Source organism: Budorcas taxicolor, chromosome 5 (genome assembly GCF_023091745.1).
Source record: "Budorcas taxicolor isolate Tak-1 chromosome 5, Takin1.1, whole genome shotgun sequence".
Lineage (NCBI taxonomy): Eukaryota > Metazoa > Chordata > Mammalia > Artiodactyla > Bovidae > Budorcas > Budorcas taxicolor.
Window position 1 is genome coordinate 95,331,149 of NC_068914.1, and position 27,050 is coordinate 95,358,198.

The 27,050-nt window shown below is 47.4% G+C and overlaps 1 protein-coding gene across 1 annotated transcript in view; it reads left to right on the forward strand.

Moving 5' to 3' along the window:
- The window catches only part of PPM1H (protein phosphatase, Mg2+/Mn2+ dependent 1H), a 291,919-nt gene that overhangs the window by 217,590 nt on the left and 47,279 nt on the right, over positions 1-27,050 (forward strand). The window contains exon 6 of the mRNA XM_052640809.1: positions 2,195-2,313. Coding sequence (XP_052496769.1) covers positions 2,195-2,313 — 119 coding nt within the window. The remainder of the gene's footprint in view (positions 1-2,194; positions 2,314-27,050) is intronic.

Consider the following 27,050-nt stretch of genomic DNA (forward strand, 5'->3'; position numbering starts at 1 on the left):
GTGTGCAGGTTAAAGGACCAGCATATGGGTTAGGATGGAGGTTATGGGTTTGATGTTAAGCTCAAACCCTAGAATCACCCATTCCTGGCTGATAACCTTAGGCTAAGTGTCTTAACCTCTCTGGACCTTAGTTTCCTCATTTGTAAATTGAGCCTATGACATCTGCTTCATAGAATTGCTAAGGTAATAACATAAGGTGTTATCAAGTACCTGACATGTGGCAACCCCTAGGTCAGTGTCACTCCAGCTTAGAAGGCAAGGAGATAGACAAAAACACCATGCTGATACAGTCCCAAAATTTTGAGAAATGACAGGGGGTATATGACAGATGGTGCTGTTCACTGACTACTGATGCCTTTGGTCCTTCGTTTTCGTGGGTCGACCAAAATAAAGGAGAGGAATAAAATTGTATCTACTCTGTAGGTATAGCTGCCATCAAGGAGGCGATTTCTGCAGTTGCGCAGAGTCTGCACTTGGCTTAATGCTCCATTGTCACCATCTTCAAATTTTTAATTTTGAATAGTGGCTCCATATTTTCCTTTTGCAATGGGCCCCACAGATTAGGTCCTGCCCTAAAATTGTTAGGGGTGTGAAATGAGAGCTTACAAAATACTACATAAGACTTGACAACCATTAGATGGATAAATTATTTTCTTTTTATAAACAGAGACCATCATGATCAGTGCACTTTAGATGTCATTTCATTATTCAAATAGTATGAAATAAGTCTGCAGTTAGTCTCACTGTGCAAGGAAAGAAACTGAGGCCCAAGCAGTTGAGTCACCCGGGAAAATCACTGAGCTTATCAGTGCAGAACTTGGATTCAAATCCAAAGCCCACCCCACTGACCTGTGCTGAGTTTTAGTTCCCTTCTTCCTTTCCAAGGAACCTTTCTGTAAAACCCAGTGTTTTAGTGTCCTTGATACTTATAGGCAGCACAAGGCTCATTTCCAGCAAAGGTTTCAAAGCCCCTCAGAGAAACTCCAGAATCCCCCCCCGACCTGGAACCTGTCAGGGATGCAGCGGACAGGACAGCCCCTCTTCTCACCCCCATCCTGCCCCTCCTGTCCCCATGCCTGCTCAGCGTCCCTGGCTCAGAGTTCTGTTGGCTGTTCCAATCTGACCAGCCTGGGGACGGTTCAGCTTGGCTGCCTCTGACTCCTAATACACTTGGCTTCTAATGGCTAGCATCCAACAGAGACCTCTGAACCACCATGAGAATCAGCGGAAGATAGGCTGGTGTCGGGTCCTGGGAAAGAGGCTGCGGGAGACGTCTATTTCCAGCAGGCCAAGGACACGGCCATCTGTCCTGTGGCAGGGAGCCCCAGCTCTCCTGCAGTGCCAGGCCGTGATCTGCTCTGCTCGCTCTTTCTCTGCCAGAGAAAGAGAGAGCCATTCCAGTACGCCACTAACAAGCAGGTATGTGGCTTGGTACAGGGCAGATCCGGGGCAGGTCTGCCTACGATGTGTAGACTCCAAGCAGGGAAGTTCATACTTGAGCATTTCGTCTGTTGGATAACTGGATTTGAATTTGGAGTGTGACAATGAGACTGTTTGTTGTTTCACAGCAATTCCCTAAGTGGCTGTTTGCTCAAGACCTGTGTAGTGTGAACAGAGATTTGGGGGAGGGGAAGAAGCCATCTGCTCTGGAACAGTCTTCCAATTACATGATCAAATTACTGCAGAGCAAAATGGAGGGAGTCCAACAGAAAGTTCCTGTCTGGTGCATACAGCCCCAGCCCTCTCTCTCAGGCCGTTGTGTTGACATGGAGACCCACACGCAGCTTTCAGAGCCAAGGCCGTGATAACTAGGAATATGCGCAGGAGGCCAGCAGAGAAAGCTAAGGAGGAGAGAGTCAGGGTGAGCTTTCCTGCTGCTCAACCAAGTGAAACCATCTTGAATTTGAATTATAAAGTGAACCTTTTTCTTGCTTTAGAGATACATTTCTCCGATTACAATTAATTTATCATCTCACATGAAAAAGTCGTCTTTTTATAAATGACATTTGTGATTTTTATTTGTTGATATTGTATTCAGGTTCTTAAATCTATTCATCTCCCTGAACATTTGAAAACCATTTTCTAATTTCATAAATGTGGCCTGTGTCAATTTGCGAAACATCCTTGGATCTTATTTTTTCCTCTAAATATGTGTGGTTTTTTTTTTTTCTTTTTTTTCTTTTTTTGCTATTAGGCATTCATGCAGCCTCACTTGCTGGGAAATGAGTTCACACATTTGGAGTTTCCAAGGAGAGTACAGAGGAAGGAACTTGGAAAGAAGATGCTCTACAGGGATTTTAATATGACAGGCTGGTAAGAACATGCCTCCCTCTGCCTGGGCACTGCCACAGTGTCCGTGAAGGCAGCGTCGCCACCATGAAAATCAGTTCTGCAGTTTGGATCAGGAGGTGCAGGCGGAGCCCTGGGCTGGTGGGGAAGGAAAAGGGCCTACACCCGCTTCTGCTGTTCTCAGATCTGGGTGTTGGTTTGCTTCTCTGCTCTCTGAGGCCCTCCCTAAGGATACTAGACCCACCAAGCTGATGTCATCCCCCACTTCACACAGAGCAGGAATTTGGGGGCCTTTAAAACACATTAAACTTGGTTTTTTCAGGTCACAGTTACTTAAGGAGGTAACAGGGCTCAAAGGAATGAGCCAAAGCTCTATTTGGCCAGACCAGCTTGAATTTGAATCATAACTCTGACCTTTCGGAATAGCCAGAGTTAGATAAACTACTTAACCCCTGTGAGTTCAGTTTCCCATGAATAAGATGTAAAGAATACTCTCTGAAGGGTGGGTGTAAGGACCAGCAGTAATGAGCTGTCATTATTTCACCACCTTTCACCACAAAAGAGCTCTTGGCAAAGGGCATCTTATTCTCCAAACACACGTACCTATATAAGTCCCCCAAACCATTTCTGTGGGTCAGTAGTTAACATTGACTAAGACCTCATCTGTTTATTCCAACTGAAAATAGATACGATGATAAAGTACTGAAACTTCATAAGGTTGGTGTAAGGATGAAGCGAGGGGACAGTGCCTGGCACCAAGGAACGTAGGGGAAGGTTTGCTCTAAGATCCTGCGATCCTGACCGGGGAGTCCCTCGACAGTCTGGAGGACAGCAGAATGAGACAGTGGCCTCTTTCCTTGCCACGCCCCCAACACAGGCTACAAAGTAGATTTCATTATCTCTTCTTGTTTGACCAAAATAGCTGTAACAGATGGTCACAGCCCAGATTCCCATGGGGATGACTTTTAGGCTGAAAATCCACTCCAAGGGTATGTATTGTCTTAAAGGAATAGTCGAGCTGCCCGGCCAGGATCAGAGGCTATCCTGAGGCATGTCCAGTTGTCCTTTCTCATCCAAAGAGATCCTCACCAGTATCCACCCTTCTTCTAGAGCAGGGTCAGCAGTTGCAGTCCGAGAACCAAATTCCAACCCCCTGCCCCGACAATCACCTCTTCCTGTAAATAACTTTGAAAAGTACAGTCACATTCTTTTGTTTATGTTTGATCTGTCACTTCATGCGACAGCAGAGCATTTGAGTGGTTGCAGCAGGGCTTTAAAAATACTTACTCCTGCTCTAAAACATGATTGGATTTATCAGAAAGGGTTTACCATATTTGCTGCTCTGAGCTCTGAAGTTTTGTTACTCCAGAATGGGTTTCCTTGCAAATGTATTTTTATTCAATCAGCAGAATCAGCACTCCTTACAGAAAAGTTTCAGGTGAGGGTTCATGTAATTCAGAAAACTGTAGAGGCCTTTGGTCTGGTCTTTGTAGAATTTGGAGAGGTGGACTGAAAATCATTCCCATTTAGGAACCCACGTGGTTATAAACACATAAACAAAAAGAGCAAAGCTAACAGACAGCGAGGAAAATGGCCAAAATGGGGGAAGGGTGTGGCTGTAGGAAGTCAGGCTGAGATGGTACCGGGAGAGCATAATTGAGAATGTGGGAAGCCAGACAGAGAAATTGAGGTTTACTGTGAGACCCAGCTGGTTACACTTTTGTGTTGCTGAGGAGAATGAAATGATAAAAGCAATGCTTTAGGAAGGTTATTATACAGTAAGAGAGGGAGAATGACCAGGAGAGAAAGCAGATTCAGATATCTAGAGAAAAATTATCATAGAAATATGGATATGAGATCTCCAGAGCCAAATAGAGGGATGGAAGCAGAAAGCAGAGAAAGAAGGAAATAAACAAGAAACTAGATGGTTTTGGTCAAGGGATAAATGTAAGGGGTAAGTCATCAGTTACTCTAATTATAGTGGTCTGTCAGCCCCCAGAGGGGCAGCCCAGTGCCTCATCCTGTGCCTGACATGTAGTTGACAGGCTGTGATTATTGGATGAAAGTTGTGATTGACAGAAGTGGATGGGGGTGGCGGACACACAGATGGCTGATGGGAAGGGTAGGAATGAGAAGCCAGCACACAAGCCATGTTGAGCTTGAGGCAAGGCTGTTTGTATTTTCTTTCTATGCCAAAAAGGCAAATTAGATCTCAGCAGTCACAACAAACTTGGTAAACAAATGGCTAAAGATTACCCCCTTTTACAGTTTTTTTTAAATGTAGATAAGTTCAGGATTAGATTACATCCAGGTTTATACACACACACAGTTCCTCTCTTTTGCTCTCTATCTAACATACAGGCACACACATGCATTGGCAGGGTCTTTAGCAAGTGAACAGTCCATAAATGGGCTGTATTTAACTGTGCAGAACTCCACAGAAGGTACCGAATAACCGAGAAGCCAAGACTGAGAATGGCTTCAGTCAGATGTGATTTGCTCATTTGTTTCAGCAAAGTTCCCTACATGATTGTTGGCTCCCAACTTTGGCTACAAGCAGAGATTGATGGACATCTTTGTTTATCTCCTATCTGTTGTTACTTAGGATTTTAAAGTGACACTTATGGAAAAGGAGAGATCTATCTTTGTTGGAAGAAGTTGGGAAGTTTAAAACCAATTTAGACTACTGCCTATGTAAACTCCTTCTGCCCACCTCCCAGCTTTAATGAGTTCTTTTAAAAAATGTTTTTTTACCTCTAACGGAAAGCCTCAAACCTAGCAGTTATTTTTTCAGGACTTAAGAAACATGGACTCCCGGTTTCCTATTTTTCTGAGTTGTCTATTAGAAAGAGAAAGGCTGGCAAATGAATTAAACAGAAAGAGACAAGGATCTGCAGCCTCTTTTTCCATGAAAGCCCCAAATTACTGCCAAGGTGTTGGGATTGGTTGAAGGTGGACTGGTGGGTGTTGGGAATGCATCGTGCTCAAGGAGACAGGTTAAGTCCTCACCCCAGCCCTCCTTTATGTTTCTTGGCTTCAGAATTAGTCTTGGCCTGTGAACTTGTAAACCTTTCTAACAAGTAAGGGTTCATCCATTGCCAAGCTGTTGAAACTTTGTAGCAAAGACCTAGTTGTGGAAATGTTTATCTGCCTGCTTGTCCCTACTGGTCATGGGGCTGGCTCACAGTGATGAGACCTTTACACACGTCCTATGAACTAGGTCCATTTTACAGATGAGGAGACTGAGGCACATGGGCCAAGTTGCTCAAGGTCATACAACTCGTAAGGAGAGAAGCCAGTCTGTGAACCAAGGTGACCTCACTTCAGGGGTACACTGTTCAGTCTGGTGCTAAACTGTCAAATGCCCAAAGAGGAGTCCTCCTCCTCATTCCCATTTTGCAGCTGAGCAAATTAAGGCTCAGAGGGATTAAGAGGCTTACACTTACTTAAGTGGCCATGAATGCAAAAATGTCAGAATAACCCAGGCTTCTGATTCTTAGCCTGGAGCTCTTTCTGATACAATGGATCAACTTTTCTTCAGAGTGAGATTAAACATGATTATTCAATTCTGAGCTGCAGTGGAAATTTAAGCAGGGGACCTCCATTTACCAGGATCAGTGTCTCCTTGCCAGCCCTTTAGAGGACAAGAGGATGAAATAAAACATTTCAGGAGCTGCCGAGGTAGTCATTTTTCCAGTTCTCAATCTGACCCAATGGACTGTTGGCCAAATTAAACTGTGATGCTTCACACTCGTCACTAAAAGTCTGTGTGTGGTTTGGGGGTGGTGATGATGGGGACGATCCCCAAAGCACCAGATTTCCTTTACTTAGGAAAATCGACTGCTCTCATTAGAGGAGCATCCTGCCAGCTTTCTGTGGTGTGTCTGCAGCCGGGAGGAAGTGTGGGAGAGGATGTCAGCTCCGGGAAGCCCGCTCTCATAATTAGGGATGAGTCTGTTGCCTTCTGATGGGGATTCTTTCTCTCCCACCCTCGTGCTTTCTCGGAGACCATGGAGCTTGGCAGGCCCAGATTGTATAGAGGATAAAAGGTTATTGTCACCCAGACCTTCCTAATGAAATCTGTCTCGTCCCTGGCTCCCCTACCTCCTTTCTGCTCAGATAGTTTGCACAGTGGTTTGATTTACGAAGGCTTTTTTTTTCTCTCTCTCTTTTTAAAAAATTATTTTATAAATAGATCAAGTTTTGTTTCTTTTGTGTGTTTTGTTTTTTACTGTGGTGGGTGGGTCTTTGTTGGTGTGCGGGCTTCCCGCTGGGGTGGCTCCTCTTGTTGTGGAGCGCAAGCTCTAGGACATGCAGGCTTCGGTGGTTGCAGCTCCCAGGCTCTAGAGCCCAGACTCAGTAGTTGGGACACACACACATAGTTACCCTGCGGCGTGGGGAATCTCTCTAGACCAGGGATCGAACCCATGTCTCCTGCGCTGGCAGGCAGATTCTTTACCTCTGAGCCACCAGGGAAGCCCCACAAAGGCGTTTTCTAACAGCGCTCTGGATGCTGAGTCAGTCCCTGACATGTCCCAGCTCTCACCTTCTGTGCTGGATGTCCTCGGTCCTGGTGCCAGAACCTTGGCCTTGGACTTGGTATGAGCCGTGTCCCTCCTCCCCAGCCCTTTGTGTGGAGCTGCTGTCTGTTGCACGATGCTCACTAGCTGGCATTGTGAGCCCAGCGTCCTGACCCACTCCCCTCTGAGCCATCTCAGGCCGTTATTTGCTGGCAAGCATCTGTGTTCCCGAGTTAAAACAACAGTTTCTCACAGCTGGCTTTGTGGCACCAAGTGCCTGCTCCTGTGACCGTGGGTGATTTCGCTTTCTCGTGTAGGATCTGTGTTCTTTGTGCTTTGTGTCTGGCCACATGGGGTGACGAGCAAGGCTGGGCCCCCCCACACACCCCAGAGCACACGGGAGGGGGCCATAGCTTCACCCCTGGCTTTGGGCCAGACTCTCCAGCAGCTGTTCCTGGGCTGATGGGATTTGTTGAGAGTGAGGGCCAAAGAGGACAAGTCCATCGTGTGAATGCAAGATTGCTTCCAGATGGTTCTGGTTAACAGTAAAGTACACCAAAATTCTTTCTTTAAGCAAAGCCATTTTAACGTTTATAATGGTCTTATTTCAGGGACCAGTAACATGAGATGGCATGGCTTACTTAGGAAAGAGAGTGCTGCTTGGGCACCAGTCCTCACTCTGCCGCAGTTCTGGGGCCCTGGGCAAATCCCAAGCCTGGGGTCTCTTGTTTATAAAATACTTCCTGTGCCCTTCTCTGCCAGCCTCCAGTGGGGGTGGGCTTTGCACTGCTTTTCCGAGCTTCTGAAAAAGACAGATTCCATTAGGAAAATTCCAGTGATGGTAACCTTTCATTTCTGTCTCTTGCAGCCCTTAACTCTTTTGTGATTCCGACTTGATGACGCATCAGGGTAATTGTTCCCTCCTCTACTTCCCTTGAAACTGAGAGCTGATAAATTAGAGGCTTTCCCCTGGGAACAGAGTGCCGTCCACCGCCATTTTCTTCTCTGAGCACTCACTACCTTTATGAAGGCAAAGGGAAACTTTTCTGTTCCGTGTCCTCTCCGGCAGAGTGGCCACTAGCCCCCGGGGACCATTTCAATCTAAATTAGTTAAAATTAATTAAAAGTAAAAATTGGTTTCCCACGTCACAGCAGCCGCGTCTCAGTTGTTCAGTGGCCATGTGTGGCTCGTGGCTACTGAGGTGGACATGGCAGATATACAACATTTCCGTCATCACATAAAGTCTTAGCAGATGGCACTGCAGTCTAGGTAATGTAAGGGTTTAACCGGGGTGGAGGGCAATGCCGGGAGCTGTCTGTAATTGAACAACCCAGTAGCAAGGAGTTAAAAAGACAGCTGAGCCAAGATGGGGAGAGCAGAATGTTGTGGCCATGCTCTGTGGCTTCTGACCCTGCTGCTGCTGGACTCCAAGTCCAGAAGTGGGAGGTGGGCTTTCCTCTACTCTTCAGACCTTCGGGGGCAAAGGTCATTGTGTTTAGGGATGTCTGGTCTGCAGCCGTCCCTCTCTGGCAAGCCTGCTGACCATTCCATCTGCCCTGGTCAGTAACACACCTCCCTCCTCCAGCCCCTCTCCACCACCTCCTAGACTGTGCTAGCCGTTGGCACTTTTATTCATCTTGTTTTTTTCTTTCACTTCTTGGAGAATATTTCAGACCCTGAGGATCGGGTTGAAAAGCAGCTTCACTCGCAACCCTTTTCCTTTCTGGTTGAGGCTGACATTTATTCTCAGTGTGAAGCCTGGAGCCCAGCTCCGGGTTGAGCGTTGCAGCCCCCCAGCATTGGGCTTCTTACCAGCCATGCAAATGTCTTCTGGAGAGAAACTCACCAGAGGAACCCCCAGCGTGGTGCAGAGCTGCTGGGTCAAGTTCCACAAATAGTTTAGTGTCTTCCACCTTCTTCTTCATTGCTCTTTTCAATGCCCTCTGATGGTGCATTCAGGCAGGCTGACAGGGAAGGGGATAAGCAGATTGAGAAATGCCACAGAATGCTTTATGAAGCCAGCTCCAGAGCTGTACCCGCGTTTTAATATAAATTGATTTATTGAACCAAGCACAGAAGCCCTGTTACAGAAACCCCAGGCTGTGTCCTCCCGAGGACCACCTGAAAAAGCAGCCCCAACTGACACTCCTCATTAGCTTTTCCACTGATCCCCAGGCAGTTTTGAAAGGGACAGTGTCCCTCCTTTGGGCTGAATTTATATGTTGGCCATGCCTGTGGGTCTAATTAGCTCAGCATTATTAGTCCTCCTCAGAAAGCCTGCGTTTTCTAGCAGCTTGACTTTTGAGTTTTCAAGAGTAATTGGAAAATTCAAACCCCGTCCTCCTCCTCTTCTTGATTTTAATCACCTTTAACCCAGTCTTTGGAAATTTACCTGCAAAAGTCCCTGACTCCCGTGGTTGAGGTGCGTGCAGTCCCTCCTTGGTGCAAATCCTGACATTACTGTGGGGCCATAGACTTCACCAAGGAGGCTTTTTATACTCACCAGAGAAATAGCACATTTTAATTTTATAATCACTTCGCGAGAAAGCAGGCCATTCCTGAGTTAAACCTGGGATTCATTTCCTCCCAGCCACTTGTATTTTCATAATTTAATGATTATGGGCTACCTTGGCTGCAGTCTGATGGTGGAAAGCAATCTGGAAATCAGAGTTAATGGAGAGAGGAGGGGTTTGGATGGCATCTCAGAGAATTTTAACCCCAAACCTCAGAAGACTGTAGTAGATTGGGGGTTGGCCGGGACAGGGATTAGGTTCCTGAGAAGTCCCCTTGTTCCCAGCTCGGTGGGGCCCGGGCTGAAGGCAGAGCGGGTCAGCCCCACGTCGGGAGGGGCTTCTCCCATGATCCCCAAGCTGCGATGATGAATGGATGTTTTCGAGGTGCATGTTCTGCATTTTTTCAAGGTTTGCAGCTCTGGCTGCAGGAGCAGCAGGGAGCAAAGCCAACCCTGCTGTGTGCAGCACATCTCCCGACAGTGACAAATGACCCCTTGCTCCCCGCCCTCCTCCCGCTGCTCTGTCCGTGAGGCCAGTGGAGGCTGAGAGATCTTTACAAATGGCTGGGAATCGAGACAGACCGGCATGGTCAGCCCATTGGGAGGAGAAAGAAAAGAAATGCCCAGTCAGCTTGCCCCGCAGTGATCGCCCACTCTTTCCGCGTTCACAGCCTCTCACTCTGCTTTACTGATTGGTATAAATGTCTTGTTCCTGAAGTGGTCAAACCACTTCCGAGCATTTTCCCCCCTCGGACCCTGTGAACAGTCGCACACTTGTCTGTAGTCCTTCATTTACCCCCAGGCATCAGGTCTCTGCCACTTCTCCCCCAGTGAGTGCTGTTTGCAGGCACACAGTACATGTGAGGGGGTGACTTAGCTCCAGGTCATCTGGGGGAAGTTTGAGGATGTCAAGTGCTTGCCCGCATCGCTGTGAAAATAGGCAGTGTCCTGTTAGCCAAGGAACCCCAGGGCATACTTGTTTCTGTATTTGACAAACCTTTATTGTACATCTGCAGCATGTTAGACATTGAGTCGTAGTTAAGAACAAGGGATGTGGAGCCAGACTGCGGGCTGGGATAGTGCCCAGGTGTGGCTGGGACAAAGCACGTCACCTCTCTCTTCCTCAGCTTCCACATATGTACATGGGGCTAACGGCAGAACCTAATTATCGAATGGTATGACTTGGTCAGTGCATCGAACGAAGCTGGCGTTTAATAAGTGCTGTCTGTGTCTGGTAATATAATCATTAGATGTGATGGAAGCTGGAAGAGTCAGCAAGATCTGATCCTTGCCCTGGATTATACAGCCTAATAATGTGTGTTGAGATGCTCGTTTCCCAATTGTGACGAGAGGCTAGAAACTGAAAGGAGAAAAGAAGGCGGTTTAGAGAAGCATGAGGCTGAAGGGGTGCTGGCCACTTCCGTGGGGCAGGTCTGTCCCACAGCCACTGTGCCGGCTTAACTGTGAGGAGAGTTGAGTATGCTAGGAAGCCCCTCTGTCCCTGGAAGCTGCTGTGTAGTGATTATTTTATTGGGGTGGGGGGTTGTGTTTTTTGTTCGTTTGTTTTAAATCTATTCATGGACTTTGCATCTGCCTCTGTGCTGGAACTTACCAAGGCACCACTGCAGTTCTTCTAAGCCACAGCCCAGAAGCTGGGTCTCCAAGCCCCTCACTGGCCAAAGCATGTCCTCATGTAGGAAGGATCTTATCAGCTAAGACAGTGCTCACGTCATAGAGGTGGTCAGCTAGCCCAGGGACCAGCTTCCTAGAAATTGACCGAACAAGACCATTTTTCCTATAAATGCATTTTTAAAATCTCAAGAGTCAGAGAGCTAGATCAGCTGGAATTTGTCAGTGACTAAAGCAGGGCAAAATATAGGGCTTTTAAAAAGGGGGCGTTGAAGAAAAAAGGCACTGTGGCTGTCGAAGAGGGACCAGTGGTTTTGGGGAGCTGAGACTGGGATTGGGGAAGACTCAGTGGGGAAGGTTGTGTTTGAACCGAAGATCTGAAACAGGAGAGGTTTCAGAGGGTTGAGAGAAGGATATGCTGAGCAGAATGTGTAGCTCAAGTGGAAGCCCAGAGACATGAGAGTAAGTTGTGTGTTCCGGGAATGTGGAAGCTGGAGGTCATATTCAAAATATTTTGACAGCATGGAGGACTAGGCTCCATCTGGGTCCTAGAATTAATGCCTAGAATGTGCCAGGCATTAATTCTTTCTTTACCACATCATAGGGATTCCAGGGGAGAATCCAGCAAATGGGGGTAGTTGCTGACTTGTGACAGTCATTATTTGCAAGCCAGTACAGGGGTATATCAGTGTTTTCAACCTCCATACACACTTGCTGGTACACGTCAGCTAGATAATATTCCTGATGGTGCGTGCATGCTGAGTGCCTCAGTCATGTCCGACTCTTTGCGACCCTATGGACTGCAGCCCACTGGCTTGTTGGCCCATGGGATTCTCCAGGCAAGAATACTAGAGTGGGTTGTCGTGCCCTCCTCCAGGGGATCTTCCCTACCCAAGGAATTGAGCCAGTGTCTCAGGTCTCCTGCATTGGCAAGTGGGTTCTTTACCAGTAGCACCACCTGAGAAGCCTAATGTAAGTTAGGGAAGCTTTGAATGCCATGCTAAGGATGGCAGTAACTATCATAATTTTATTTTCCCACCCTCCAGAGCTCTACACATTTATAAAGTATGAGAATGACACACGGTAGGACAGAAATATAGAGCTGACAATATATTTAGAAGGACACATAGTCCAATCCTCGGCCTATTTATAAGATCCTGTTTTTAATGAAATTCCAGAGAAGTGAGTACTGTGATACTCCAACACATTTCCAGGTACTTTACAACAGGGAACATTGTCCTATGTCCCACCTATAGACCTTAAAGTATAAAATTTCACTCTTCCCAGAGGAAAAGTTTTTCTTATCCTTGCCACCGCCCACTAAGTTTCAGACTAGGAAATCAGTGTTGCTGGTTTCAAGCTGACAATCCCATAAAGGTGCTAATCCACCGTGGCTTCAGAGTCAAGTGGGGAGCTGGATTAAACCCCTGCGTTCTGGGCTTACCCCAGGAATCCACATAAAAGAGTGAGAAGACCACCATTCCATGCCCTGAAAGACCTTGCTCCACCTTCATGATCCTCTGACCTTCAGACAAATCAGTCTAAGCCTTATTTAGAGCGAGGACAAGGTCCTACGTCTGTCCCTCACTGAAAAGCTAAACACATCTCTCTGTAAAAACTAGACTTGCTGGTAGCACATCCACTTTCTATCCTTCACCTTGTTACTCTGGCAAAGGCAATGAGATGCTGCCAATTCCAGGTTCAGATTCCTCTAGGATTAAATCAGCCTTGTCTGTCACCCTGGGTAAATCACATGCTATGTGTCGTGCTCAGTAGCTTAAAGGACAGGGCACCATAGCTTCATCTATGTGGAGTGATGAGTTTTAACCATTACTTACTCATTCAGTGAACTGGGTGTTGTGCTGGGTTTTGGGGAAATAAAGAAGATTGAAGCAGTCCCTGACCCCAGGGTGCTTAAAGTCAAATGTAGAACAAGCCATACGCAAACTGGCTGAGGAGAGTTTACCCACAGTGAAGCTTTTCACCTAGGGTGGTCAAAATATTCCAGAATCCCTGAGGTCCTAGAATCTGGGATTTTTGTTTTTCAAACCTCTCAAGTGATTCTTGTATATCCTTAAACATTTACCTTGGGCAGCCCTAGACATGTGTACTGTGGATACATAAAAGTGTTAGTCACTCAGTCGTGTCTGATTCTTTGTGACTGCCTAGCCTATACCTCGCCAGGCTCCTCTGTCCCTCCCTGGGATTCTCCAGACAAGAATACTGGAGTGGGTTACCATTCCCCTCTCCGGGGCATCTTCCTGAACCAGCGATCAAACCTGGATCTCCTGCATGGCGGGCAGATCCTTCACCATGTGAGCCATCAGGGACGGCCCCACGGACATGAGCAGCAGCTCACAGAAATGCCTGATTAACAAGCACTGGGCACGCTGGGCTCTCTCCAGCAGCTTATCCTGTGCATCCTCCTGCTGGTGCTTGGGAGCCTCTTTGACCACCTGCATGGACCAAAGACTGTGTTCAGGAGAGGGCTGTGGTTGGGACCTGCTGGGAAAGATAAGGACTGATGAAGCCCTTAGGTGCCAACCGTGGGTCAGAGTTGAGTCAAGCCTTTCTTTTTCCTTACTGATACTTGTGCCCATAACCTGGATATGGTCCAGGCCCTGGGCATGGTATGCATACGTGGGTAAGGTCAGGGTATGTAAATTGCTGGGTTTTCACTCCCGTTCTTCCTGAGTAAGTGGTCCTCCCTCCGCAAACCTGCCTGCCCCTTCTGGGTGGCCTTGCCTCACTCTCGGAAAAACTGGGCATTTAAGTGTAAAGATTTAAGGTCTCTCAATTCCAATCAACAGAACAACTTGAGAGCCAGACCTCAGGTTGAAGCTACTTCTGCAATGGCCTTGACTCTCTTCCATTTTGTCAAGGGAAGAAGCAGCCTGAGAAGGTGGTATGTTTAAACTTCCATGCGCCTTCCATAAAAACCTGGAAAGGGAGTAGACTTCAAAAAATTTTAAGATCTACTCAGAGCATGAAGATTAGTCATATTAAACATTCCTGTTGCACATCATGCCTCTGAATGGTGTTTACCCACATCCACAGCACTTCAGGGGCAGGCAGAGAACCATGATTGAGAGTGCAGTGCACTTTGTGGCCCATCTGGCTTAACCTGTGTGGTTTCCTAGCGGTGTGACCTCTGTTTTCTTCTTTGTATAATGGGGTTAATGTTAATACCTGTCTTACAAGGTTGTTCTAAGCATCATATAGGTTTTAAAAATATGAGTGCTGGGACTTCCTTGATGGTCCAGTGGTTAAGACTCCATGCTCCTACTGCAGAAGGCATAGATTCGATCCTTGGCCAAGGAATTATGATCCTCCATGCCGCATGGTGGCCAAAAGTAAATAAGTGCTTTAAAAAGTGCTTAGAGTGAAGTGGTGGTAGTTTAGTCACTAAGTCGTGTCCAATTCTTGTGATGCCATGGACTGTGGCCTGCCAGGCTCCTCTACTATGGGATTCTCCAGGCAAGCATACTGGAGTGGGTTGCCATTTCCTTCTCCAGGGGATCTTCCTGACCCAGGGATAGAACCCAGGTCTCCTGCATTGCAGGCAGATTCTTTGCCAACTGAGCTATGAGTGAAGCCCAAAGTAGAGTGAAGTGAGAGCATAAGAAACATTGGGTATATTAGAATTCTGTAGGTGTTTGGGGTAAGATGATGGCTAAAGCTTTAACAGTTGCTGCTTTTGAAATGCATCATTTGAAGCAATAGTGAAAGTTTTAGTTGCTCAGTCGCGTCCGACTCTGCGACTCTATAGACTATAGGTCTCCAGGCTCCTCTGTCCATGGGATTTTCCAGGCAAGAATACTGGAGTGGGTAACCATTCCCTTCTTCAGGAGATCTTCCCAACCCAGGGATCGAACTCAGATCTCCTGCATTGCAGGCAGATTCTTCACTGTCTGAGCCACTATTGGATAATAAAAAGCAGTGGGGCCACTCTGACTTCAAGAGCCAAAAATGCTATGTTCCCCGACACACATCACTTCCTCCTAGTAATACTTAACCCCGACCCCTAAGTAATACTAGCATCCATAGCCCCAGGCCTGTGCTTCTTACCCTGGGACTTGAGTAATGTGGGAGTTAGCAGAGGATCCCAGAGAGTATAGTAACCCACAGGATAAGCATCTAATTCACCAGAAGATTTGGGGGTGAGGGAAGATATTTTTGTGTGTTGAAGTAACTGTTGATTAGGTGTATGCTCTGCCCAGTGTGGTGTTGCCAGTTCAAGGGCACTTGAATGAACGTATTGCAAGGACATAGCATAGGCTAGAGGCAGAGTAAGTGCTTCTCCCAGGGACTAGTGTAGGACCTGGTGCTCTGGTTTATAAGTGTCTGCGTGAAGCTTTATGAGGCATGGCTGCAGACCAGCACGGAGGAACCGGCCTCTGTAGTAAAACTCTCTTTGTAGCAAACAATGTGCTATTCTCTCCCCACCATTCATGGATATGGGGTCAATTTTGGTTATTTCCTAACTTGTATGTACTGACTTGGTCTCACACACTTAAAGGCCAATGTCAATAAAATTCATGTTTGTTTTAGAATGAGTGGTCCCTGAGGAAGCAGAATTTGTTCCATATTTGTGTGCTCATAAAATGAGGATCTCTGATTCATACCTAGGGGAGATCTAAATGTTATTGATTAGAACATGAAGCTCTCCTAGCCAAGTGCTAATGCGCACCAAGTGGATACCAAGTCAGAAATAATTTCCAAATCTGAAATTTCCTTAGAAGTCATCTGGAATGTTTTATCCTGAAATAGGATTGGTTCAGTTTTGCATGTGTACGTGATTGACTATATTTTCAAAAGGCTGATTCAAAGCATGTTTTTCCATGTGAATCCTTTTCCACCACTAACTTTGGTCCCAGGAGTCAAGAGATGATCCTTATTTGATTTAACCCCATATGCCAGCACCTGTGCAAGTGCCTGGTACCTGGCAGGTGCTCAGTAAATATTCATGAATGAAACATGTAGAATCCATTGCTCTCATATGGTCGAAGCCTGATCTCCTGGTGTGGAGCTACGAGGAGACGCCATCCAAATTCTATCCACATTTCTAGCTGTGAGTGGGGACCCATTTTGGGGGTTGCAAAATCAATTTGGTGTACGGAGATGAGCATTTTAAATTAAGCAGCATATGGAGAAAAGAAAATATTAAAATGGATATCACATGGCAAAGGTCAGTATTGTTTTTCTGAGGTGTGTTTGGGTATGAGTGCATACATGCTCAGTAGCGTCTGACTCTATGCAACCCTGTGGACTGTCGCCCCCCAGGCTCCTCTGTCCATGAAATTTTCCAGGCAAGAATACTGGAGTGGGATGCCATGCCCTTCTCCAGAGGATCTTCCCAATCCAGGGATCAAACCTGTGTCTCTGGCGTCTCCTGCATAGGCAGGCAGATTCCTTACCACTGGTGCCACCTGGGAAGCCCATTTGGGTGTACACTAGGTTAATAAGATTGATAGGTGTCTTTTAAGTCATAAAGTATGAAACCTCTGTTCTAACCCAGTGCATGCTCCTAGGGCACATGGACTAGTGATGTGAAAGCAAGCTCTGTTGCCTCTTGCCATCACCCATAGATCTGACAGTAGGAACAGGAATGTTTAGGCCAAGAGAGGCATGGTTACCACCTGTAGAACTCTAGGTGGGGTCTGGTTCAGGCGTGCTGCTGGGAGGAAGAGGAGAGGCAGGCATTTCCCTAGGGCTGTGGGTTGCTGGGTGGGGGTTCCTACTCATGGATGCAAGGGTGGGGGTTCCTCAGAGGCAACTGCCATGTCAGGAATAGAGCTTGCACCCCATTACAGGGAAAGTTCTCCTGCAGAGAGGGCCGGAAGCTTCCCGCTTTCATTCATTTCTCTTGTCACTGCCAGCCATACCCAAGCTGGGCTGCACTGCACCTGCCAGCTCTCTTCAATTATGTCACCAAATACTAAGCACACTCTTACAGTTCAGGCATGCTGTTTGTGCCCGAATCCAGACTGCTGCACTGCATTAGCACCAGCACATCAACTTGCATACAGCTTAGGGCCGGCAGGCTTCAACTAATTTAAACGGCAGTCCAAAGACCAAAGGAGAAAATAAAGGAGCATTTGTTGGTGGAGCCTTGACCTCACAGGGGGACTTTCCCAGGAAATCATGTAATCAAGATACCCACTGACAACTCCTAGCACAGAAATCCAGGGACTCAAGGCATTAAAATATGACCCCATCCCTCAAAACTCAGGTTTTACAAATAAGGAAAGACTGCTTATACGGTGGTGAGCCTGTGGCAGAGAGGTTGGTTTTACCTAGAAACATTAAAAAGGATGCTCCTAACGCCCAGCCTACCTGCTTGTAGAGGATGATTCTTAGCCTCTTGCTGCTCACCCTGGGGCCCCAAGTGCTACCTCTCAGCCTTCTCCGTGGCTCTGACTTGATCCTGACCTCATGGAGTTTGGTTCACGTTCATCCTCCCTGACAGTGCAGGGACATTTTTGCAGCATATTAAGATGTCATCCAAAGACACATGTAAGAAATTGAGGGGGAGTTTCTTTTTTTATTTTTAACTGGAGGATAATTGCTTTACAATGTTGTGTTAGTTTCTGCTGTGCAACGACGTTAATCAGCTAAAAGTATACCTACATCCCCTCCCTCTCGAGCCTCCCACCCTCCCCCCCGTCCTGCGCCTGCTGGTCATCACAGAGCACAGAGCTGAGCTCCTGTGCTGCACAGCAGCTGCCCGCTAGCCATCTGTTTACACATGGTAGTGCATATACGTCAGCACTGCTCTCTCAGTTCATCCACCCTCTCCTTCTCACCCTGTGGCTGCAAGTCTGTCGTCTACACCTGTGCCTCTGTTCCTGCCCTGTACCGTTTTTCTGGATTCCATATATATCTGTCAGTATACAAGATTTCTTTCTCTCTTTGTGGCCATGGGAAATTTCTTTACTATGAATCTTTGAAACCAGGGAAAGGGCCCTCTTAAAAGTAGACATTAAAAAAAAAAAAAAAAGATGAAAGAGTTGGACATGACAAAGTGGCAACATCTTGTATTGCCTTAAAGGAAATTCGTGGAGCGAGGAGGGAGAGTGGGTCCCCTGCCGCAGGGCCACCTCCAGGAGCAAGATGTGGCTCACTGAGCCCTGTGGTTCGGCCTGGGGCGCGACTCCTTTGGAAATACAGACGGCTGGTAGGAAAAATGAAACATGACGTGATTGCCAATCCCACTGTGCTTTTTCCAGGAAGATCTGGGGAGGATGGGTGGGGAGAGGGGCGAGTCGGGGGAGAGCCTCTGCAGATTCTGTGAATTGCTTCATTGGGGTTCTGCCAAGCTCTTAAAAGCCACGAGGAGCAGTTGGGCTCCAGGCATGTATCTGTTCTGACCAGCCAGGCCTGGGTGATGCTTCATCCTGGGCCTCCTGGGATTCAAGCTTCTATGGAGATTTGGGTGTGGGAAGACAAAAATGGAGACCAGAGCCTGAGACACTTTGTCTGCTACCGTCCTCCGCCCAGACCTGCTCAGCCCCTCTGAGATGTGGGTCTGCCTGCCTAGGACTTAGTTTCTGCTCTGAGCAAAATGAGAGTTCCTGGGGCTTTTAACTCTTTCCTTGAAGAGTGCTAAGCTTCTAGGTGAGGAGGGGATGTCCTCCATTTATGATTATTTCACACCAACCTGAAGGACTCTCTTTAGATTAGCTCTGAGATATGCTTCTGAGTCTGTGCGTTTTCACTGTATGGTGAAACCATAGACCTTTCTGGATAAAGTCGCACAGGTGCTGTCCTTCCTGCTTTGGTATCTTTGTGCATGGTAAGTCGCTTTAGTCATGTCTGACTCCTTGTGACCCCATGGACTGTAGCCCACCAGGCCCCTCTGTCCATGGGGTTCTCCAGGCAAGATTACTGGAGTGGGTTGCCATGCCCTTCTCCAGAGAATCTTCCTGACCCAGGGATCAAACCTGTGTCTCCTGTCTGATGCGTTGGCTGGCGGGTTCTTCAGCACTAGCGCCACCTGGCCCCCTTGGTATCATTAGCAGCAGTATAAAAAGTATGAATTGGGGTGTGTTGGGGGCTCAGCTGGAAGCAGTATCCTTTGGGGATGTGCTCCATTCCTGCCTGTGGGAACCAGGCCTCTGTGCTCTCCATCCATGGTGATGGCAGAGGCTCCGACAACCATAATAGCTACAACTTAGAGTTAAATAGCACCTTATCCTTCTTCACAAAGGACTTTCCCAGACATATTTGCATTATTTATTTGTTTTTTATTGGAATATAATTGCTTTGCAATGTTGTATTGGTTTCTGCTATACAACATCGTGAATCGGGTATATGTATGCATATAACCCCTCCCTCGTGGGCCTCCCTCCTCCGCCACCCCCATCCCATCCACCTATAGCGTTGCAGCGCAGCGAGCCGAGCTCCCTGTGCAGTCCAGCAGCTTTCCCCTAGCTGTCTATTTTAGTGTATATATGTCAGCGCTCCTGCTCATGTTCAGTCGCTCAGTCGTGTCCAGCTCTTTGCCATCCCATGGAATTTTCCCAGCAAGACTACGGAAGTGGGCTGCCATTTCTTCCTCCAACGGATCTTCCTGACACAGGGATTGAACCCAAGTCTCCTGCGTTGGCAGCTGGATTCCTTACCACCGAGCCACCGGGGAAGGGGAAGCCCATATATGTCAATGCTATTCTTTCAATGCGTCCTGCCCTCCCCTTCAGGCATATTTGCATTTAATCCTTGCAAACTTGCGTGAAGAAAGGCAGCTGAGGAAGCACATGCAGTGAGATTGCGGGACTTTCCCTCGTTCACACTGCAAGTCCACGTGAGGACTCAGCGGTGACTTCAGAACCTCTGACTCTACGCCTACAGCGGGCTCTGCCAAGCGAGGAGAATCCAGGAAGAGAGAGTCCCGGGGGAGGAGAGGCGTCCAAGGCCATGTCCAGAGGTTAGGGAGTGGAAGAATGTGACTCACTGATGTGTGTCAGTGGAGCCACAGAGTGCATGGTGGAGATGAGGCCATCCCCAAAGGAAGAGGATCCGTCACCACCCTCAGAAAGGGTCACATTCTTCTTCAATGACTTTGAAGTCCCATGAAGGAAATGAAGACTTGGGGCAACACATGGTTTTTCTATCCGTCTTCCTAGTTAAAAGTCATGACTTAGGAGAGAAGGGAGATCGTGGGAAGTGATGTGTGTGGATGGTGCCAAAGCATGAGCTTCAGGTTCCTGGCCTGTGGGTTACGAAGTCAGAATGGGGGGCTCTGGCTGGGAATGGAGGAATCCAGCAAAGATAAGAAGAACTTTCCAGTGAAGGACTTGCCTTCACCAGTAGATTTAGCCTGAGCGAATAAGGAAGAAGAAAATTGTCCCGGTAACACCGTATACCCTGGAGAAGTACTGTAACAAACGCTACCGCTCTGGAAGTGGCGCCTAGGAATTATCAGGAGAAAGTGACAAGCAAGGGGATCATAAATGCCATTTTTTAAAAAACTTTCTGACTGTCTACTGATATATATTGGTGATAAAAGGGGACATGGGTTCAAACCCTCCTCCAGAAAGATCCTACATGCCACAGGGTAACTAAGCCCATGTAGCACAAGTACTGAGCCCACGTGCTGCAAGTACTGAGCCCACATGCTCTAGAGCCCATGACCTGCAACAAGAGAAGCAACTGCAGGGAGAAACCCGTGCACCGCAACTGGAGAGTAGCCCCCACCTGCCTACTAGAGAAAGCCCGCACAGAAGCGTCAAAGAGCCAGCACAGAAAAAAAAAAAAAAAATTTTTTTAAAGAGAACCTAAAATTTTAATATAATGGGGCAAATAAAAATCCAAGGCATCACTGATAGAACTCAACCCGGAAGTTCAGCCTCAGAAGAGCTTACTGTTCAGGAAAGTTAAATGGGGAAGCCACGTCTACAGCTTATCTTTGGAGGGAAGCTCGTGTGCTAAGGCGGAGGTGGCAGCCTTCACTCATGTATTCCCCCGTGTCGCTAGTATCTACTTTACATCCACAATTGTGCCTTCACTGTTGTTGAGATGAGGATATTACAGTGAACAAAACAAAGTGCCTGGTGTCATGAAGCTCATGTTCTCGAGGGGGAGGCAGAATATAGACAAGCAAATTAGTAAATAAGATAGTGTCAGATTGCGCTGTGTAAGCGCCAGGAAGCGGTACATCAGGGATGGGGGGGCGGGGGTCTGAGGTGGGGGATGGGTGTGGGGCTGTGGACATCACACTTACAGATGAGTGACCGGACAAGGCACTCTGAGGGCTGCACGGGGGCTGGCTCTTGGAGGGTCTGGAGGAAGAATGGCCCAGGAGGGGGAAAGAACGAGGCCACTTGCTATTAAAGAAACAGCAAGTAAGCTAGTGTTCCGAGCTCCTGGCAGAGTACAGAAGATGTCAGATCAGTGTCAGAGATCAGACCACCGAGGGCCTGCCTCATCGCTAAGTTATGTTTCAAAATAATAGAGAGCCGCGGGAGAATTTTAAGCTGAGGCATGATGACTGTGGATAAAAAGAGAAATGGTTGTGGAAGACTGGCTTACAGGCCTCTTAGCCAGTCTGAAAATACAAGCAAAGGTTTTTCTGCTAAAAATTACAGAACGGATATAGAGACATGAGATGTTCATGCGGGAGGAGTCCTAGAATTGCCACTCATCAGAAGGGTGAAAGGCATGAATGTGGCTGCCTGGGGGAATCTCTCGAGTCCAGATGTTCAGAGAATGTGATCTCTGGAGTTCCCATGTTCAGAGCATGTATCTGAAATACTGACTCCAAGGGGCAGCACACAGCCAGGCAAGGCCAGAGCAGGAGAGGATGTGCATGTGAGTGAGCACGGGCTGGAGCGGCAACAGCGAGCCCCAGAAAGCCACAGAAAACAAGACTGGCTGCTCTTGCTTTGAATACATAAAGAACAAGAACATTCATGAGGACAGAGGAAAGCCACTGCCAGGAATAAGTAGTATTCATCGGTTTGCTCACTTCATCAAACATCTGTTGGGCGCTCATTATACACTGAGCAGTCTTTTAGGTACCAGAAACAAAAATCTCCGTCCTCATAGAACTTAAGTGGGGAGGAAAGTGCACAGGGGAGCAGTAGGAAAAATAAGATAAAGAAGCAAAATACTTAAAATGTTAGGCAGGAGATCCCTGGAGAAAACGAAAGAGAAGGGGAATGGGAAGTTTGGGGGTAGGGAGTGATTTTTAAAGAAGGTCGTTTCATTACTTGGCTTTTATTTCAAGTTTGATGGGAAAGCCATCAGAGGGTTTGAGTAGGGTAATGACGTTATCTGACATTTCAAAATAATTACTCTGGTTGCTCTGAGGATAGAGGTAAAGGACAAAACCGAGCAGTTTTCAGCACTTTCACCGCCATCCCTGCAGCCATGGCACCATCGTCTCTTGCCTAGATTATTGCAGGGAGATCCTCCAAGGCAACTGCAGCGCTGCAGGCAGAAGACGGTATGATGTGAATAAACAAAGTACTCAACTCCTGCTGTGTTTCCTTCTTACTAGAGGGTCAGAGGGGAGAAGGCGATGGCACCCCACTCCAGTACCCTTGCCTGGAAACTCCCATGGACGGAGGAGCCTGGTAGGCTGCAGTCCATGGGGTCACTCCGAGTCGGACATGACTGAGCGACTTCACTTTGATTTTTCATTCTCATGCATTGGAGAAGGAAATGGCAACCCACTCCAGTGTTCTTGCCTGGAAACTCCCATGGACGGAGGAGCCTGGTAGGCTGCAGTCCATGGGGTCACTCCGAGTCGGACATGACTGAGCGACTTCACTTTGATTTTTCACTCTCATGCATTGGAGAAGGAAATGGCAACCCACTCCAGTGTTCTTGCCCGAAGAACCCCAGGGACGGGGCAGCCTGCTGGGCTGCTGTCTATGGGGTCACACAGAGTTGGACACGACTAAAGCAACTTAGCAGCAGCAGCAGAGTATCAGAGGGGCTTCCCAGATGGCACTAGTGGTAAAGAACCCACTTGTCAGTGTTAGGAGTGTAAGAGATGTGGGTTGGATCCCTGGATTGGGAAGATCCCTCGGAGGAGGCCATGGCAATGCACTCCAGTATTCTTGCCTGGAGAATCCCATGGACAAAAGAGCCTGGCAGGCTGCAGAAGATCAAGGTGATGAAGTCTAGACTGTTAGCAAGAAAGATATTTTAAATATTTGCCAAAAGTAGAAGCTGGATTCAGAAACAAGTATAGTCAGAAGGGAGTTCTTAGAAGGGTGGGACCGAGGGGGTTGAGGGGCACCTGGCTTGAGAGTGGCCGCAAGGGAGTGTCAGCAGAGGTGACTCAGGGTGCAAACATCAGGAGAGAGGATGCTCTTGACGTGGTCCAGGTGCTCATGAGGAGCAGTGAACGTCAACAGAAAGTAGGTACAAGTTGTAAAGTCAGGACTCCAGAAGCACCAACAAAACAGAGACGGTTGCTGAGGAGAACAGCAGGGGAAGGGGCGAGTAAGCTTTGTGTGAACCTGAACTGCAGTCCTTAGGAAAGCGGAAAGCGGGAAGTGTATGTCAGCAGGAGGAAAGGTGGAGAGAGAAGCTGGAAGGGTTGGGTTGGAGAGAGAGCAGTCAGCGCCTCTCTCTGGCTTAACAGGAAGACCAGGTTGAAGGGTTGGTATCTAGTGGAGGTGGTATGATCTGGGGAACAACCTGGACTTACTAGTAAGTCAACTCAGTTAGCAGTTTTCAACCGTTTGATGGCATTTCCTGGATGGCTGATCATGGCAATAGTGTACATGGATGTATTTTGACTTTGTAAGGAATTTGACAGTTTCTTCTCTTAGTCGTTGACCAAGATGGAGAAATCCTATGAGGATAGTGGTTCAGCTGTTTCATAGACGGCCTGAGAGCTCTACCCAGAGTCCAGGTTCATGAGGACTTGTCTCAGTGGATCAGTGTTTCCGCCTCCTCCTGCCATACCACCCACTAGTTTTTTAAAACCACTTTTTAAAACTATTTATTTATTTGGCTGCACTGGGTCTTAGTTGTGGCACATGGGATCTTCCATCTTTGTTGCAGCATGGGGATTTTTGTTGTTGTTGTTGTTGTGAGATCTAGTTTCCTGACCAGGGATCAAACCCCAGCCCCCTGCACTGGGAACATGGGGTCTTAGCCACTGGATCACAAGGGAAGTCCCACCACCCACTCATTTAAACATGAGTATTCTCATCATCTGGCCTCTACTGTGGAGTCTGTCTGCTACGTGTTTCCACCAGACAAGAACGTGATTTTACAGATTGTACTTAACTTCCATCCATTTGCCTTCAAGAAATGTTGATACCCTTTGTCTGGTTAGCTTGACCTGGAGGAAGGTCTCTAAATGGCTTGATACTGCTTAGCTTTTTTTTTTTTTCAGTGACCCGGATTAAGATGACAGAGTGGTTATCAGCCTTAATATGATATAGCATAGAAGGGGGCTTCCCAGGTGTTGCTAATGGTAAAGAACCCACCTGCCAATATAAGTTAGACATAAGACATGCAGGTTCAATCCTTGGGTTGGGAAGATCCCCTGGAGAAGGGAATGGCAACCCACCCCAGTATTCTTGCCTGGAGAATCCCATGGACAGAGGAGCCTGGTGGGCTACAGTGTATCGGATCCGCACAGAGTCGGACACAACTGAAGCGACTTCACACAGCATGGCAGCATAGAGAGAGAGCTGATTGGGGGTGATGAAAGGATATGTGTCCAAACATCTCTCAGTGGGCTGTAACAGTGGACCGAAACTAGCATGATAAAATTAATAAGGGCGATGGAGTTTTCCATTCAGAATAAAATATTCATTGTATAAGTATAAACTAAAGAAGACAATGAGTCAGAAAACCTTCTTGGGTCTTTTTTCTTGTGGACTGACTGGGGTTGGGTTTTGTTTATTCGTTTTTACTCAGAGTTTCGATACATGACCCTAAGCCACACAGACATGTATACACAGACGCATAACACCAATAAAAGCCACAGTAATTTAAAAAAGGGCAAGGTCTAGGGACTTCTCTGGTGGTCCAGTGGGTAAGACTCAGTGCTTCCACTGGACCACTGTCGGGGCACAGGTTCGATCCCTGGTCGGGGAACTAAGATCCTGCACACTGAGTGACGTGGCCAAAAAAAGACAAGAGCATGGTCTAAATCAAAGAAGTAACCATTTCATTCCTTTGTGGTTCTGAGTGCCATTTCCTTAGGACAATGACAGGAAGAAACAAACTGAAAGGCTCCCAGAGGGCCCCTCCCACAGTATTCGGTGCTTAGTCCTGTTGACTCTTTGCAGCCCTGTGAACTGTAGCCCACCAGGCCCCTTTGTCCATCAGATTTTTTCAGGCAAGAATACTGGAGTGGGTTGTCATTTCCTCCTCCAAGGGATCTTCCAGACCCAGGGATCGAACCCATGTCTCCTGCGTCTCCTGCATCGGTAGGTGGATTCTTTACCACTGCACCACCTGGGAAGCCCTTGATTCAGTGCTCAGTTAATAAATGTTGGTTGAATGGATGGTGGCTTGAGTGGGCAGAGATGGTGTCTCAGGTCCTGGGGAAGGACAGTTGATGATACCAAGAAAAAGGAAACTTTGAGATAGCTCTCTTCAAATATTTGCAGACCTCTTAAGTAGAAGAGAAATTAGATTCCTTTCATGTTTTTCCAGAAGACAGACCAACACACCAATGGGTGACTGGGTCAGTTTAGGAAGGAATTTCCCAGGGCTGTTATCCAGTGGCACTAGAGAGTTGGTCCTGTAAAGCTTCTTAGACAGAGACTGTCCACAGCAGCCCACTTGCTGACAGAGGCCAGGACCAGCATGAGGGGCACAGCAGGAGAGATTCCCGCGTTTGGGGTGCAGCCAGCCCAGTGGCCTTCTAGCCTGTGCCGTGGGCTTCCCTGGTGGCTCAGATGGTAAAGAATCTGCCTGAGATGCGGGAGGCTTGGGTTCAGTCCCTGGATTGGGAAGACCCCCTGGAGAAGGGAATGGCAATCCACTCTAGTATTCCTGCCTGGAGAACTCCACAGACAGAGGAGCCTGAGGGCTGCAGGCCATGGGGTCGCAAACAGTTAGACACGGCTGACAAACACACATAAAATAGATTCCTAATGAGAACCTACTGTATAGCACAGAAAACTACTCAAAGCTTGCTGATGACCTAAATGGGGTGGAAATTCAAACAAGAGGGGATTTATGTATACGTATAACTGATTCACTTTGCTGTACAGCAGAAACTAACACAACATTGTGAAGCAACTTTACTCAGTTTTTAAATTTAAAATTGTTTTTTAAAAAATTAAAAGGAACAGAAAAAAAAGACAAAGAAGCAGAGGCTAAACCATAAGATTAGAACTTGGGTGGACTTGCTCCTGTGGGTAAGAACCCCAGGACGAGGGTTTGCCTTTCAGAGCGGTGCTGAAACAGACTTCAGTCTCCTGGGATTCTCTGCCCTGGGAGAATTCCATTACCTGGGCTTGTGATGCGGTCAAAGGACAGTTTTCTGGCTGCCTTTTCAAGCTTGTTAAGAGCATTCTCAGCCTGTCTCCACTGAGCTCTAAATAACCTCCAGTCATTGATTCTAGAGCTGCCGCCCTCTGCCTGTTCTGTAGTTCCAGACTCCTGTGCTTGGACCGCCAAGCCCTAGCCCCTCCCTGAGACTGCCCCCACTGCATCGTCTCTGTCTGAATGTGTCTTTTTACTTTCCATGTGGTCCCCAAGCCCCACTTGTGCCCACTTCACAGCCTTGCTTAAGTCATTACCTCCCTTTCCCTTGAACCATATAGTCATTTGCTCAACTGATTTTGAATGTTAGCTAATGACCTTGGTTTCCAGTAGTGGTTCTCCACCATGACTGCACACTGGCATCACCTGGAAAGCTTGTTTAAAAATTCCTGGTGCCTAGGTCTGATCCGCAGAGGTTCAGACCTCACTGCTGTGACCTGAGCAACAGGCTTTTCAGAGCCCTCTCAGGATATTCCTTCTGCAGCCAAGATGGAGAACCATGGATCTACAAACTCATTGGATCCCCAAGCTGACTGTAGTCTAATAACAGCTGTATTTGTTCCTCAAGGGACTCGTACACCACAGTGTCTTAAATCATCTGTGTGAGTATAGAAATATCAAAGTAGCTATT